The 17,944-nt window shown below is 36.4% G+C and overlaps 3 protein-coding genes across 3 annotated transcripts in view; 1 reads left to right on the forward strand and 2 right to left on the reverse strand.

Annotated features, from left to right (window-relative positions):
- LOC114519945 (sorting nexin-4-like) overlaps nt 1-6,006 on the reverse strand; it is a 16,014-nt gene extending 10,008 nt beyond the window's left edge. The window contains exon 1 of the mRNA XM_028540134.1: nt 5,852-6,006. Within this exon, the coding sequence (XP_028395935.1) occupies nt 5,852-6,000 (149 nt within the window). The 5' untranslated portion in view covers nt 6,001-6,006. The remainder of the gene's footprint in view (nt 1-5,851) is intronic.
- On the forward strand, nt 5,939-17,442 carry LOC114519936 (amphiphysin-like). Its single transcript, XM_028540122.1, has 15 exons — nt 5,939-6,459; nt 6,577-6,657; nt 7,588-7,642; nt 7,954-8,048; nt 8,577-8,672; nt 13,238-13,300; nt 13,538-13,588; nt 13,692-13,777; nt 13,944-14,019; nt 14,272-14,363; nt 14,716-14,843; nt 14,943-15,142; nt 15,557-15,793; nt 15,862-15,963; nt 16,190-17,442. Exons 1-15 carry the CDS (start codon nt 6,361-6,363, stop codon nt 16,274-16,276), a joined length of 1,548 nt encoding a protein of 515 aa, XP_028395923.1. The 5' UTR covers nt 5,939-6,360; the 3' UTR covers nt 16,277-17,442.
- Nucleotides 8,696-13,222, reverse strand: LOC114519927. Its single transcript, XM_028540109.1, has 2 exons — nt 11,101-13,222; nt 8,696-10,470 (listed from the first exon to the last, which is right to left on the reverse strand). The coding sequence occupies exons 1-2, from the start codon at nt 12,007-12,009 to the stop codon at nt 9,574-9,576; spliced, it is 1,806 nt and encodes a 601-aa protein (XP_028395910.1). The 5' UTR covers nt 12,010-13,222; the 3' UTR covers nt 8,696-9,573.
- Nucleotides 17,443-17,944: the final 502 nt, after the last annotated feature.

Genomic DNA, 17,944 nt, shown 5'->3' on the forward strand with positions numbered 1-17,944 from the left:
TTTATGTTTTCCAGAAATGAAAAATTGGACATTTTTAGATAGATAGATAGATAGAATTCTTTATTATTCTTACAAGAATAGTACTCAAAACACACGTTTGAGTTTACAGCGTTTTCTAAGATTAAATATATTGTTACTGTTATTTACATAATTTTAACTATTAATTACTATAAAACTAAGACGATAATTGGCTGTAATCTACAAGACCAAGACAATAATAAGTATTTTATTATACAAATTTAAAAAGGCATCTGTTTATGAAAGTGCGTTTATAACGTTCGGTTCTTATTACAGGTAACTCGAACTCATGTCCCCTCTGTCTTAATTGTCTATTTAACTTATTCGGCAACAATTCTTGTAATGCATTGTTTTTATTGTTTGTAATATTCTTCCATAATTTCCTGTCTCTGTCCACAATAATTTCTTTAAAATTAACATTAACATAATTGAATTTATATTGCGCATATTAGCATGCAGATATGTTCATATGCGCATTACATAAAAATCTAAGATTTAAATTACAGTTACTATATTAAAATTATTTACATCTAAAATTAGAGTTCAGTTCATAATATATATCAGTGTTCAAAGGCCATCCTAAATAAGTAGGTTTTCAATACCTTTTTAAACGAATTTAAATTGTCCATATTTCGAATATTTGCTGGCATAACGTTCCAGAGTTTTGGAGCAGCTGATCTAAATGCTCTCCCATCAAGAGTCGTCAAACATTTTCCTGTTGGTGGCAATAGTATCAAGCTTTCACATGATCTTAAACTGTACCTAGTATGCCTTCTAATGTTAATAAGATCCATTAAATATTTCGGGGCTAGTCCATGTATACATTTAAAAGTTAATAATAAAATTTTAAACTGAATCCTGTAAGCAACAGGCAACCAGTGTAAGGCGTCCAAGACAGGTGTAATGTGACTGAATCGTGAAATACCAGTGACCAATCTTGCAGCATTGTTTTGAACACGCTGGAGTTTTGTTACATGAACGGCTGGAATACCATAAAGCAATCCATTGCAGTAATCAATCTTACTTGAAATAAGTGCATGCACCAAACACTCCACATCTTGGCGAGTTAAATACTTTCGTATTCTACGGATGTTATAAAGATGGAAGAGAGCAGAGCTACATGTCTTGTTAATATGCTGTGACATGTTTAATTTAGAATCGAACCAAGATCCCAAGTTTTTCGCCACAGATGAGGGCGTAATTTGCCTGTCTCCCACTTGTAGACAATCAATGTTAACCTTTTCCAGCTGCTGCCTTGTATCAATGATCATAAACTCTGTTTTCTCAGGATTAAGCTTAAGTTTTTGAGAAAGCATCCACTGATGTACCTCGGCAATACAAGCTTCCATGGCTCGAACAGCATAGGCTTCATCCAACATAGTTCCAGGTTTAAAAGATAAATACAGTTGAGTATCATCAGCAAAACAATGCGCGTTGGGTAAATGAGATTCAATAATTCTGAACAACTCACTCGTATATAGGATGAAAAGCAGCGGTCCCAAACATGATCCCTGCGGGACACCAAAACTTAGATCAAATTTTCTAAAAGAGTAAAATCATACTTTTCTGATATGTAACCATTTCGATATGCACGGCCAATGAATTTTTCGATTTGATCAATGTACTTGCTATGGGTGCCTCCCCAAAGTTCAATTCCGTAAACAAATAACGACATTATTAAGCTTTTGAATAAAAGGTCTAACTGTTTGGTTTGTATACCATAATACTTACAAACTCTCAATATGTACATTCTTCCTCCTGCTTTGTTAATCATTTCCTTAAAGTGTAAGTCCCATTTATCAGGTACATTTTCCAACGTTATTCCTAATAATTCCAGCCATGATTTACGTACGATATTTGGAATGGGAGTCGGTAAGGGTGTTGGGATTTTACTTTGTATGACCATTTCATATGTTTTTTCCATATTGAGCTGCATTCTATTTCTTTCGGACCATTCTTTAATATTGCTTACCTCAATCATTGATGTATCTCCATGATCATACCCGGGGATTTCTAATGTCAAGTCGTCAGCAAATTTCACTAATTCATTTTGGGTATTGACTGTTTTAATGTCATTTACCATTATCGAAAACAGTACTGGACCCAACACAGTTCCTTGAGGAACTCCTCTATTGATGTTAACGTAGTTTGTTCTAATTCCATCAACCTTTACTCTTTGATGACGATTGTCCAAGAAACTAATAATCCAGTTAATAATATATGGATTGAGAGGAAGGTTTTTCAATTTGCTACAAAGGATGTCATGCGGCACACTGTCAAAGGCTTTCTTTAAGTCGAATGAAAAGACTCTCACATATCTGGCACCGTCTTCCAGCCATTTTAATGCCATATGTTGGCACTTAATCAGGGCCATTATAGTGTTGTGGCCGTTTTTATAAGCAAATTGGTCTGAATCAATAATGTCATGAATAGAATGTGCAATTTCGGCTTTATATATACATTTCTCAAATATTCTCATGATTATGTCGGTCAAGGAGATGGGTCTTAACCGATTGCAATTCTCTACAGTCGATTCCTTAGGTATTGGTACAATATCAGCTCTTTTCCAAGCTCTCGGGACGTTAGCATTTCTCAAAGATAAATTGAATATTTGTGTGATGGTTGGTGCTAATTCGACTCCAAACTCTTTCCAAAACCAATGTGGTAAGTCGTCGGGGCCTGCCGATGTACGTTTTTGATTTTGAAGAAACTTGGAGACCATTTCTACTGTTAACTTAGGAACTCTGGTACCTTCTGGAATTTCTTGTAACTCTGGTGCCGTGTAAAGTGGGTCGGTACAAACATCATGGAAGAAATTATCTCATCGGCATCGATGAAAGATGTAACTGGTATTTTGTTATCAGTTCTTCCTGTAATTTTATTTATATTTGACCACCAGTCTTTTGTTCCAGATTTGTATTTTTTATTTTCATTCCGTACGGCGTGGAGTTGATTTCTTCGAATAAGTTTATTTATTTGGGTTTGTAACCGAATATTAGCCTCACTGTCTCTGGCTTTAATTGCTTTCTTCCTTTGTTTTAATAAATGTTTTACTAGGGGAGATATAAACGGCGGGTCTCTAGTGGATGTGCGAACTTTAATCGTCGGAAAACTTTTCTCAAATTTAGGCTCGATAATTTTGTAAAACTTTTCGACCATCTCGTCCAATGAATGTTCCTTATTTATATCATTCCAGTCAACATCTTCTAGTTCTTTCCACATAATTAGTTTTCTATGCTGCCTTACATCTCTGATATATGAGTCTTTTCTTTTTGCTTTTACAACATCTCGAGGGTATGCTATAATCATTTTGTGGTCCGATCTTACTAAGCTTTTTACAACTTTTACTTTTTTCCAATAGTGTGGAATGTTCGTGATAAAAAGATCTAGAATGTTATCTCCTCTAGTAGGTTTTTTAACTATCTGGAACAGAGATTGTTGGTTTAATAGTGAACAAATATTCAGTTTGTTCAAATCGCCTGCAATTATGATTTTAATGTTAGGCAATGACGATAATAGCTGTTCGCATGAGTCAGTCAAGAATTCAACAAGATCATCAGAGTTGTATGTATGATCGGGAGGATGGTATATAGAGGCCACATGAAAACTTGAGTTTTCAGTTGTAATTTTGGCCCATAGGCACTCAAAGCTATTTGTCAGATTTGGTAGCGGCTCCATCTTCCAATCATTTCGGCATATAATTGCCACGCCACCACCACGACGATTAGTTCGATCTTTTCTTAAGATTGAATACCCAGAGGGACATATAAGAGAATTGCATACAGAAGAATTTAACCAAGTTTCAGATATAAAACAAATATCAATGTTATTGCTTTTAATGTCTGCATACAAGGCCGGATGAGCGTCTGGTTTTACAATTGATCGTGTATTCAGTACTAAGCATTGTGGGATTTGCTGTGGTTTGCTAGGTACTTTAGTGGATTTCACAACAGGCCCAAAGCATGGTTGAAAGAGACCAACAGAATGCTGATTGAAATATCTAAATAGTCTCTTTTCTTTACAAAAGGACTAACAGTGGGACAGTCAGGGAAAAATAAGTATAAAGTATAAAGTATAGGGCATGAATTCTTTAAGACAAATAAATTTGAATAAAAACTCAAATGTTAGCCATGCATGGCAGCATTTACCCTCATTCTTCCTCAGAGGCTTTTTCAAAACAAAAGTTTAAAACTTTAGGCTAGGCATTTACCCCAAATTATGGTTTAGATCTTATTGTTTTAATCTCATGCTAATGTTAATATAACTAAAATATGACTAAAATACCATCATTATGCAATATTCAACATGATTGGCAGATGAAATTGATGGCAGGCAAAATTATCACCCAAAAAATATTATCAGATAAGAATGAATGACTAATGATATTTCAATTTTGTTTTAAATTATGAGTCAATATCAAAATTATATGATTTTAATTTATAACTTGAGGCTTATAGTCTCAGTAGTAAAAAAAAGGCTACATTACACATTTCTCCATGCAACATAAAAGTATACAAAATTTTCCCAATTTGAAAGGCTATATTTCCTGCATTTCACAACATTTACAAACCAAATAATCTGGTCATTTTTTCTAAATTTAGTACGAAATTTCCTTTTTATGGTCAAGACAAAAAATTAGTCCAAAGCGCATATACACATTATGCAAAAAAAGATTGCATAGAGAAAAAAATTTCAATTTAACATAGCTATTGAAGTGACATAAGAAACATTTAAAAATTCTTTTTAACTGCATTCATGATTTAAATTTGCGAAAAATATAAATTAAATTTAACACTGACATGCTACAATATTATCAAAGGGTGGGGGGAGACAAACATATTATTTTTTAGTCCTGTTAGTCCATATAGTATATACTCCCAGTTTAATGCATAGGGAAGTTCTTACTCAATGTTCTATTCTAAAATTGTTACTTATTTGTATAAAATCATATTGGGTAGGGTGGCTGTTCGGCTACCCTGTCAAGGGCTAAACTAAATAAAAATATATACCTGCTGGGGTACCTCAAGGTTCTAACTGTCTTTTGTTTGTAATGATACCTTGCCCCCCAGGTTGCATAAGAGGTACAAAAAGATTTATTGAAAAATTCATTGTGCCTCTAGGTTTTGTCATGGTACCAAGATATTACTCTGTACACATTTCTGGCAGCATGCTGCTAAACAGTGATAAATTTCCTGGGGTTTGTGCACATTGTGCTTACCCAGCACCCTTTTTTTACACACATCTCTCATACTGAGTTTTACTTAGGAGTCAGTATGCTCATGTTGACTCTTAGGAAACAGTCAACTTGACAGATCCAAAATACACTACCTGTCTAAACACGCTCGCATTCATAATCTACGCTAAAGTAACACTGTGTCAGGCTGTCAGCTCCTATATATCTTTCAATATAATATGTGAATATTAAAGCTTTGAGCATGATCACTTGTGGTAAAGCTTTGCTAGAGTGCATAATTAAATTGGTAGATCCTGCACACTCGCATTTGCGAACTTTCTTATCTGTATGGTTGCGACATAAAAATTTGCGTGGAGGAAGAATCTATCAATCATCTATCGGGATGTCACTGATCGGATGTGGCGTCGAACTGATCGAAGTGATTCATGATTTCCAAGATTGCTGCCTAAGCCTTGCTTGCAAGTGTAAACTCGGTTTAACATGGAAAAAATCTCGTAGCTCGTGCAATTTAAAAAGTATACCAATATTTCTTCACTCAATGCTGCGTATGTATGTATCATATGAATGATCACATGAATTTCGAATCAAAACAAAATTATACCTATGTATTCATAACTCATATATCTTTTAATGGCTCACCTTGTCTCGATCATGTACACGATATATGGCTCCTTCAATTTTTCTCCGGATCTCTTCTCGATGTCCTTCACCGAGATCTCCATCGTATTCAGCAGACAGCCATCAAAATAGCTTCCGTTTTCTGAAGATGCCTCTGAAATGTCCGCCATTTTAGCTCAGCATTCAAAACTCAAAAGTTTTTCGGGGGGGAGAAAGATGTTAATTCGAACTAGCTGTCATTCTGGAACAACCGTGTCAAATTTGACAATTTATAATATAATTTGATAAGCCTTGTATGCAAAATGCCAAAATAGCTTTAAGATTGATGGAAATTGTGATCTTACTGAACAGGTCTTCATTTGAATAAAGCCCATTCAGCAGAATTACGATAATTTTTTTTCTTTTGATTCTCTCGAATCATCAATCACATATTCTACATTTCCCCTCCTGCTAAAGTTGGGATCGAAGAAAGACGTCTGTCTTCAACTGGGAGGTAGCTCATTGCGATATAAACTATTTATATAATCGCAATGGCAGACAAAGCAAGCGGCGACAAAGCAGGAGAGAAGAATTTCTTTGCACGGACAGCAAAAAACACAACTAAAAGAGCCAAACGAGCACAGGAAAAGGTGACATCGGCTCTATAATATGTATACATGGTGGCGAAAGATACCCTATGTGTTGACATCGGTGTTTGAATACACTTCAATTGTGTTGACTCACCAATGCGTGGTTTTGACTTGTAGGTTAAAAGAAAGCTCGGAAAATCTGATGAGACCAAAGATGAAATATTCGATCGTTTTGTCGATAACTTTAACAAACAACAGGTGTGTCTTCACTCTCCATAGCAATGCCTTGGAGAGTATCAACCATATACATTTTTACAGAGTGTTTGATAATATGATTCTTCATGCTAGTTGATTTTTGAGATGCTGGCTGCTATTAACATGATTTTGAGATCTTGATCAACAGTTACCTTCAACAATGTTTGAAGTGAAATTTCAGGGCTTTGCCTGGTAATGTATTGAAATGGCAGTAAGGTAGCAGTAAGGTATGTTTCAGCCTTTCAGGGCTGAGGCTCGGAAGCAATACATTATTGTTTAAAGCAGCCTTGACTTTCCTGCAAGTTCACAATATGCACATGAGGGATCTCCATTCTATATAAGCAATTAATGAATGTTAACTCTCCTGGCATATTAACCTTAACATTACTTAATCACTTCAACTTTTTAAAAGAACTAGCCATGCCCAGACTAATAACCTTTGTCTCAAGTTGTGACTTTTAAATATGACACATTATGTGTCACATTCAAAAATCCTCCTTTGATTAATTAGTATCTGCACCTTGTTAGCTAAATATATATTTTATTATGCAATTTGATTTGATATGTTATACAATAAAAAAATAACAGGGCAATTCTCCGATCACACAGGCTTCATATATTGCATGTAATATGTTTGTGACCAGAGAATCAGCCAACAAGGCACTTTGTCACTGCTGTTAATCACTGCAGTTAGTCATGCACCATTACTTTTAAATATATACCACAATTGAAGTAAAAAAAGTGACTTTATTTTATGCATACAAGATATAGTTTTATGAACAGGCAAGTTTTAAATTGTTTTGTAAAACAGTTCATAAAATGTCATCTGTTGATAGTCATATAATAGAAAGCAATAGAGTGATCAAAGTTGCTGTTTGTTTTAAATTCACCTCAGTATATATCATTTATTTTTTTATTTTATTGTCCATTCAGGATGCAGTGCAACGGTTGCAAAAAGAACTCAAGAATTATATAAACTGTCTAAAAGGTTAGAGGCTGCATGATTCTGTATGTACTAAAATATTAGAAACCCAGAGGAATGTATGAGTCTATAAACTTCCTGAATGATACTATTATGAAATCAATAGATGAAAGTTATGATATTTGTGAAGTGAAACAGTCATGCATGCATGTGCACTTATTTCCATATATAGCATTTCTTTTTGCCAGATGAAAGCAAATTATAAATTCTTGTGCCACATAATTAATAGCATTAGACATAGCAACTAGCAGAATAGATTAAAAATTACAAACTGCGATGAACTGTCTTGATTTGATTTTGTACGTACATTCAAACAGCAATGCTGAATGCAAACCAACTATTTGGAGAAGCTGTCAAGCAGGTTTACGAGCCTGATTGGTCAGGTCGGGAAAAGTTTGTCAAACTATTGGATGTAAGTTTACATACTTCTCCTATCGATCATCTTCTGTTGATTTATTATTGATGTACATATCGAATAAATATTCTCAATTCCAAGTGGAAATTTCATTCATTGTTAATTAAACCAAGAGATTCACAGCAATGAGTACTGAGTAGCAACTCTTTTTAATGTCTTCACTATCAAAAAGTGTAAATGAATAACTTATAACTATAATCAACAAAAACAAAATATCTAAAATTAAGTGTTGCCAAGTGCCAACCTCATCGTTTATTTCATTGCTGCGAAGAAATGGTCTAACTTTTAAACACATTCTGTTGTATCTTCATAAAAATCCCAAGAAATATTTTTGAAGTTGTGAGTTCAGTGACGTCAGGGATCACAAAATCTTATGCTGCGCGATCACTGACGTCACTGAACTCACAAATCAACTGGACTAACTTTTATTATTTCAAAAATATTCCCTTGGGATTCCTATGGTATCTTTTGAAACACATTCTGTTCATTTGTTGTTTCATTAAAAAATTCTGTACATACGTGTAGACATTGGACCACAGTTGGACAAACTTGGTGCAGCAACTTCAAGATGAAGTTTTGGAGCCACTGACGTCCTATCAAGTACAGTTCCCCGAAACAAAAGTAAGTCAATACATGCGTGTCGTTACTACGTCATTGAGTGTACACTCAAAATGTATTGAATTAAAAAAATTATTAATTTGTAAAAATTGTTTAAGTTGTTCAATAATTTCATTCGCTGAGTAACATGTACATGATCTTGCAATAATTTATTTCGAAATATATTTACACATATAATACAAATTCCAATAATTTATAGCTACACAAAAAACCAGGTGATCTCACGCTCGTCTTTTAGCCAATCAGCGCTTGTCGAAAAAGAAATCCATTCTGCAATATTTGATCGATTATATCTTTTGTTACCGTATTCTATGAAACTAGTCAAAGTTTTGTGATCATGTTTAGTTAAAAGAACTAATTTATTTCTTACCGAATATAAAAACCCCTGCTTCCCAAGCTACATGGGGCTGTAATTCACATTAAAATATAATTTTTTCAACAAATGTAAGCAACCCATAGGCATGCATAGATAGAAAATTAGATAAAATTGACTAACTTATAACATTAAATGTTTTGGGTTGATATAATATATAAATCAACTTTCATGTCAAAACGCGATAGGAAAGGCAGCTAGCTAGGACGATCTTACACGCAGTTGGGAAACGTTTTCAAAGAATGTCGATTGAGATGAGAAATTTTCATTTAAAAATGACAGCAATTTCGTTGATGAATGTTTCGTGAATGTTTCTCTCATGGACCATATCAATAGATCTCAATAGGGAGTCGACACGTAACGATTAACTATAGAATGCCTTAATGCTCCAACACTGTCAATTTCATGGTGCAAAAAGCTTTCATATTTCCATCGAATAAATGGGCGACTGAAGCCTAACTAGGCCGACCCATTTCGCGTGATAACAATTATTACGAGTGGGTGAGTGGCATCCCACCCATGTCCCACACGCTACGTTTCTGCACACCGCACAGGTGTTGTTGTGTAAACATTCATCTGCCTTGTCGCCGAGTCCAACACGACAAGCACGTCGTATTCGTTCTTCTTCGTGTTCTCCACGATCACGTCATAACCTGATTGCTCGCAAAGTGTCAACTCGAGTCGAGGCTGCAATTGCCGTCGGGCAGTTGCGTAAGTGTACGCTAAATACCCGAGATACGCCGCCACGAAGACACCGGCGATGCACGGTGCTAGAATATAAGGCCTCTTCTCATTTGATTCCGTTGTGATTAATGGGTGACCCGGCAAACGTGAAATTTTCAATCTTTTTCCCGGGCGACTGCAACCTTTCTTATTGCAAACTACCATTTCAATCCAATATGTCCGACCCACCGAAAGGCCTGTCAGAACAGTTTCTCCACTGCTTGAGTTATTACCAATTGGAACTCTTATAACAGAATCCGAAAAGTTTGCAGCATTGTCCTGAAACTTTTCAAGGTAAGATATTCGTAGTTCTGTTAGCACTCCGTTCCAGTCTCTGCGCGGCGGCAGTGTCCACGTGATCGACACGTTCTGCACGCGTTCATCGCGCGTGAACTGACACAAGTCATCAAGACACGATATATTTGGCGGGCTACTCGGTGGCTCTTCCGAAAGTCGGACGTTTATGCACACTGGTTCCGATTCCAGTCCCCCGTACAGTTGCGCCATCGTTCTGGCCACCACGCAAAATCGACACAAGTCAAAGGGCCGGTAGTTTTGAAAGTCGTCCCGGTTTAATGTCAACTTTTTCGTCATTGAATACGGTGTGTTGCTCCATGTCAGGTCCCTTGAGCATTTGTAACGCACCGCGTATTCCCGTGATTTGACATAGTGTATGGCGAGCGAATCTGACCAGTTCAGTGCTACCTATATAAATAAGAATTAAGAAAACAATTAGTTCACGACGACAATTGTTTTTGTCGAAATTTCAAGAACTACAGGTTACCAACAACAGCATATAATGTTTAATTTTTTGATGCTGTATTGTACAAACTATTTTATTGTTAGAATTATTTTAAAAGGACTTGGTCAGAACGGAACAAAACAGTGGTATTTTTGAATCGGATAAAAGACCATCAATACTTATATATGCCCCAGAAATATTAGTCTGTGCTTTTCAATGATATCGCACACGCTGTACTCTTGTGAATGAGGTGAAATAAGAGCTCTTTTAGTGTCCCTATATTATATGCATTTGGAATTCCTGTGAACAATGTTCTTACAACTTGTTGTCAGGCGTCGACAAGTTCTCACAACGTTGTTGACAATTACTTTTTAGGGAAAGGCAGAACAGCTTTCCTGTTTTCATCAACCGTTTCTATCAATTTGGTTTTCATAATTTGTTTCAACATCGACCATGAACAGCATATTCCTGTTTTCATCAACATGCAGTATTGGTGTTTTTATCAACAGAGAGCAACCCCAGTTTTCATAATTTTTGCGTTTTTATATACCCATGCTGGCCATGCATGCATGTGGATGGTGAAATAAGTTTACCTGGTGTGCTACACTGGCACTAAGACCTTCAATGCGAGCCGGGATAAGGGCCACTTCAGTTACATCGTTCTCCTGTCCAAAAAGTGCATGAAATCGTTTTAGGATGAACTTTCTCTCTTTGCTACACCTATGTTCACAGTTTTCCCCTTCGCCCTTGCAACCGATGTAAGCTCGACTGGTCACGAACTCCATTAACAGTCTAGTCAATGACGAGTAGGACGTCGTCGAAACGCTTGCCATGCAGGTGAAGCCTTTTGTATTAGGCACGTTGTAAACATTCTTCTTACGATACGAACACGAGCCGTTTATTGAATAATACACCGGGCAAACGTACGGGGTTGGTAAGTCAAAGTCAAACCATGCCGCTTCTGTGCAAAAATTCAGCGTGTACGCAGTGGTATCTAACATTTTCATTGGTTTCCAGTAGACTTCAAACGTTGAGAACGACGCTAGCGGTTTTTCGAGGTAGCGAAAGCCAATTATGTCACAGCTGGTTCGTGGTTTAACTTTTACAACAGTTGTTGAATTTAAAGCAGCTTTGGCTGGCTGCTGATCATCATGTGTAAATCGACTTGCTATAACGCACGTAAAGGACTTTTCGCCGGACCAAACGGCATCTAGTTTCAAATAAGATGTTAAATGTGAACTATTTTTCCATATTTCTGTCACATTTTTCGTGACCTCTCCATCCTCGGCGAACCAAGACAACGTCCAGTTGTTTACACTCGTTTTGTCATGAACTACCAACGTACAACTGATCGTCATCGAGTCTCCTTTGTTGGCGCATATCTCTCTCTTTTCAACGCTTAATGTAGCGAAAGTTTCTTCAGAACTCTTTTCCCTTTGGACTTTTCCCCCTGCCACCGAGATACTTAGCAGTACCGCGATAAACGACACAAATGACGGCATAACGGGTTTTATTCCAGTGTATTAATGTTATATTCTTTGTAGACGAAGTCTGGTTCTAAGTAAACAACACCATCGGTATGCTTCACTTTGTTGATAAATCTTCCTGTATGATAAAAATTTTAAAAAGACTTTTTGACTTTGTTAACAATGCTATGGTAACTAGTTTAGGGCAGGAAGTACATCCTACGCATCGTATAGACGTGTGATCTTGAAAGATCAAAAGCTTTGTATTGTATAATTGTTACTTGGTTTTTTATTTCCATTTCTATTTATTAGTAACAAAGAAAAATTTTTGGACATGGTGGCATTACTTGTTTGAAATGAGCGTGCACATAATTTACTCACTGATACATCGGTTATTTATCAACTAATATATTTGTTTTTGTGCGTGGTATGTCGATCTCAACTATAAGCAATTATCGACTATATGGGCGATATACTTCCCACTTAATGACAGGTTAATTGGGTGATTAACATACATGTTGTCGTGTTTTTTTTGACTGGAATCGCTCATCAAAGGCAGTTGGCACTTGCATCTTTAAAACCGATCTGCATATTGGCTTTTTCCTTTTGAATTACGGCCACTAGAATTTTATTACATGGCTACTTATATAATACAATTCAAGGCAAAATACATACTCTTTTTTTGTTGACAAAAAGCGTCTATTGAAAAAAGCCGTGAGACATGATTTCTGGCACATATTCTGAGTCATCGTCGTATATATAAATATACATAAATTGAACTTTGGTGGAATGTGAAACATCTCGAGATTTTATATTAGATACAACGTCAACGAATACAATACTGTTTTTTAAAACATTTGGTTTTCTGATAGAGTTTATTATGGAAGCCTGTATATAATAATGATAATAACATAACAAACGTGGTGTTGTTTATGACTGCCTACATGGGCGTAATTTACCTTCGTGCTTTATATGTTATTTCGTCACATCATGAATATTCTATCTAAAATGACGTATATCATGCATATTCTCGCTAAAATTACGTATATCCTCTGCACCACTCTTTGTGTTAGGGAAGGAAATTGTTAATTTTTTAATCAAATTTAGTATTATTTTGTAAAAGAACAGCAGGACGCGTAAATAATTACGCATGCATGATGAGAGACGTTTTAACCTATACATGTTCCCTCTTGTTTTGGGAGAACATTTTCTGGTTCCGCCCACGGTTTCACTACAGAAAACCGCTATTCTCTTATTTCTATAGATTCGTATTGCTAAACGAAGTCGCAAAGTGGTTGACTATGACAGGCATCGACATCATTTGGAGGTGAAAAACCTAAATTGAACTGCAAAGAGTATCTTCAGATGCGCATTGTATGGTGAAAAAACCGTTCTATAATGTTGGAAATAAGTTCGAACTTCATAAATGAAATTTCTTATGTTTGAAAATAAGTGTTTTATAGATTTAAATATACGTAAGACAAACAGAATGTATATACACAGCTATTTTGGGTAGAAAATTACAGTATATAACAACTAGAGTATATATTCTCTCCCCTTTTAGACCCTAAAAGTCAAAGGTGGAAAGACTGGTGAACCTAAGAAATTATCTCAGGTATTTATGGTGTAAACCATACAACATGCAGTACTTCAAGTGCGACCATTGTGAAATTCATCATCCTTTCTGTTTGTGGAATCATGGTTTCGTCTATTTAAAGGCAGAAGAAGACTACAATCAAGCGAAAAACGCTTATTTACAGCTTCATTCAGACCTGTACGAGGAGCTGCCAGCATTATATGACAGGTATATATATAAGCATCTCATGGACAGACAAAATCCCTATTTCTCTTTGCGGTACTAAAAAAACTTTCAAGATGTCAATATGCGGAAATGATTTTGTGCAGTTGTACTAGAGGAATTACGTGCCTGTTATTTCTCGATGTCACGATAATTGTGTTTTTATTCTCAGTCGCATATCCATCTATGTATCGTCATTTCAAAGTATTTTCACTGCTGAAGGAGTTTTCCATCGAGAAACTTCAAAGGTTGGTTTTTCTACAAATATTCGACAGCTCGGTGACATTACATTACATCATTACATTACGTTACATTACATCATTACATTACGTTACATTACATTACATTGCATTGCATTACATTACGTTACATTACATTGTATTACATTACATTGCATTGCATTTCTTCAAATCAAATCAATCATTGGGATCATTAAAATTCGCTGTCAAGAAAACGTTTTCTTGGGCAAAACTCATTTCGACATATCCTCTTACTGAAAGATCAAAACTGAAATGAATGACTTGCTGGACGTTTTGGCGAAGGAAACATCAGCAGGAGCCTACTCTACACGACGCCCTCTCAGTGGAATTAGGTAAGCTACTTCCAAGACGTTCTGGCGAGTGTGTTTTCCAACTTCTCTCCAACATTCTAAGTTGCCTTGGAAGCGAGGTGGCCACATTGCGTGGGTGACTCCATCTGTCAACTAGAGCCCCGTTTACACTACACTCAATTTATCGGCACGGCACGGCTAAAATAGGTACCCGTGCTCAATTTTAATAGTGTTCAGGCTACCAAAACAAAGGCCGGGCACGAATGAAATCGGCACGGGTACTCATTTTAGCCGTGCCGTGCCGATAAATCGAGTGTAGTGTAAACGGGGCTTACGTGGTCTTTAGTATTGTAAACCGGGGTTGTAAATGTCATTATTTCATACTTCTATATAGCAATATATCTTCCGATGGTGACAGCTCCCCTGAAAACTTTGTTAAATGCGATCAGAATGATGGCAAAGCGGCGAAAGAAGATAACACGGATGAAAATTCTGAAAATGAAACGTCAGAAAATGGAGAAGGTGAACGTGCAATGAATTGCTATTCATTTCATACAAGCTATGATTTTGTTCGCTCGACATAGATGGCCGTAACACCTAACGTTGTTCCTTACTTCACAGCTAACGATGAGATAGACAAAGTACCACCAGACAGGTCTCCGGCGGAAGTCGAAACAAAAAATGATATCCCCCCACCGCGACCTCCGGCGGTTAAAACAAAGCCTGTGGAAAGGCCTCCATCACCAAACATTCCAGAGGTTGTTGACACACCTGAATCTATCCAAAACGAAGAGAAAACTGAGTCAACTGATACTACAAAGGTAGGTTTTCTCCCCACGCGTTTAAACAATTCTTATAGATGATGTGAAGTTCTATGATCTGTTATGCGCACATTTTTTTCTCGTAAGAAACTAAGCAAAATTTCAGGCGTTGCGATATTTCAGGTGTGATGTTAAAAGAAGCTTTGTCTTGTTCTTGTGATAAGTCCCTATTAAAGTCTCTATAAACTGAACGACGAAATATGCACCATTCGTTGTTCACATGTAAGGATTTATGCGAGCTTTGGCGGCTTATCTCACACCTTGTATGAGAGCGACCAAGGTTCTCCAAGATCCCACGCGCTTACTCACCCGGTGAGTTCGGAATTTACAAGATGGCTGCTGAAAATTGTTCGGCAAAGTACATAAACATTAGAATTTTTTTTCTATTTCAAAAATAAGGGAGTATTTGTTTAGGTTGAAGACACTTCTGAGATTGAAACGGGGGTTACAAGTGAAAAAGATAACGGCGAACATAATGACGGGGCAAAAGATGATGGCGCGAAAGATGACGGCGAAAAGAATGACAGCGAAAAAGAAGACGGCGCAAAAGATGATGGCCCTAGAAATGACGGGAAAACAGATGACGGCGAGAAAGAAAAGGATGTCGAAGAAAAACAAACCGACGTTGACTTATCCCGGGTGCTTTACAAAGTGAGGGAACTTAATTTTAGCAAAGATGATTTGTTTCGCCACTTACTTGTTTAAAATGTTACCTGCAGGTCGAGGCCACTCATCCCTACACTGGAGAAGATGACGATGAGTTGACATTCGAGAAGGGAGATGTTATTCAAGTTATCCCGTACACTGAAAACGATGATCCGGTATATTTTTATCATTTGTTTCGTGTGAGAAGCAAAACAGGGTCGATACCTTCAGGATTGATACGATAGCTTCAAATATACTTAGGCTACATTGTTCGGCTTATATGTACTTCACCGCATGCATGCTCATTTTTAAACCCGGTATCTGCATGACTTTAGATTATTAGGGCGATTTGGGGAGTATTGAAGTCCTTTTGTTTTTTTCATCTTTTTCTCCCTTTCGTAGGATGAGGGGTGGTTATTGGGTGTTCTAGAGAGTACGAGAGTTAAAGGCGTTTTTCCTGAGAACTTTACGAAGAGAGTGGAAGAGTAAACCATGAAATAGTTTCTGGCGTATTTTAAAAGGGAAGTTCTCGGGTGGAAGAAGTCCTGTTTCAAAGATCAAATCTTCAATGTTTATAACGAAAACAATGTAATTGTAAGTGATTAAGTTATACCTGTGATTCTGGATTCCATTTTGTTTTTCCTTTGAAGGAACGTGATGAGGGTAAGCAATGCTTGAAATTTATAATCATACTTATAAAACTAATATTCATCTAAAGCGAGGTGGATGTCTGCTCCAGATGAAGCCGAGGTTCTTTTTCAGTGATATTCAGTCAATTCTATTTGAGAATCGAACCATTCTTAAGTAGGGTCTATAATTACAAAAGATGCATGCTTTTTACAACTAAAAATGTCAGTGTGTTATTTATTCTAAAATCTTGTTTTCGTTCTGTGGCGTTTTGTAACGATGTGGTGTATATCGGCTTGAATCTGGACCAAAAACATGCACTCAATTAACTGATTTAGTATGTGTGAATAAAATATAATTATATAGATTTCTTATTTAGTAAAGATGGCAAACTTTGAGTCAGATAACACGATAGAGTTACATAGGATGTACATAAATCTTCTTTATTGTAGCGGTGAATCTGACATTCCTGAAAGTAACCGACATAATTGTAAACATGCTGGTCGTGTTAACTTAAATGGTTATTACAGTAGGGGAAAAGTTTTTGTCACTTAGAGATACTTCATGAGAAACTACATGTGATCGTTTAGTTATACCAGGTCTCCCCCAAGAAGTAACCTCTTTAAATCAGACATTTGTTTGCGAACATGTCTATAGTTATACCTTCGGAGATTTACTAGAGCTTTCAACACGAATGTAGCAATACAAAAAAGTCAAATCACAAACTCTTCGTACAGAGCAATGGATATTTGTCTTCTATAGGAGAAAAACATTACTTTTTTTGTGTGTGAAATCTTTATTTTCGCAGTGTTATATGTTACTTGGCCGATCGGGAAGTTACAGTAATTCTAATATTCACTTTGAGTTTCAAGAAGTGTCACGGCGCACGTTCAAAACAAAGGTCTATTTATAACTGAGGGTACTTCATTGGGATACCCTGTATTATCGTCACTTATAGCATTTTACTTAGCTATAAACTGTTTTATTTAGTTGTTTTCCTTAACAAATAAAATTGATTTATGAAGACACAATTGCTAAAAAGTTATAAAATTACTCACTTTTTATATTGGTACATGGTTCCGGTTTTTTTATAACACCTTACGCGTCCACCATGCACAGGGCCTACGCTAAAAGAACCATATCCTCAAAAGAACGGTCAATTAAAATCATTATCACCTAAGTTTTAGGCATGGCCATGGATCTTAATGACAGTGACACAATGTCACTGTGACAGGATGTCACTAACTAAGGGAAACACTGATTTAAAAAAAAATCACCACTTTTATTCCTATAACTAAGTTCATATTGCAAGTTTGTTTGTGTTCATTGGTGCATCGTGTCGCGGGCTCGCTGACCAAAATAATTGGTCAATATTGTCAATCTTTAAATCGTCCGTAGAGAAGGAATCATTCACGTATCATGATTTAAAAGCTTTAATTAACGGTAACAATCCAGTAGATCTACACTGGATTATTATTCACGCCATTTTTTTTTTCACTGAGGCAACTGCATAAACCAGTTGAGAAGAAT

Source organism: Dendronephthya gigantea, unplaced genomic scaffold (assembly GCF_004324835.1).
Source record: "Dendronephthya gigantea isolate DGI-Jeju-01 unplaced genomic scaffold, DenGig_1.0 000000F, whole genome shotgun sequence".
Classification (NCBI taxonomy): Eukaryota; Metazoa; Cnidaria; class Anthozoa; order Malacalcyonacea; family Nephtheidae; genus Dendronephthya; species Dendronephthya gigantea.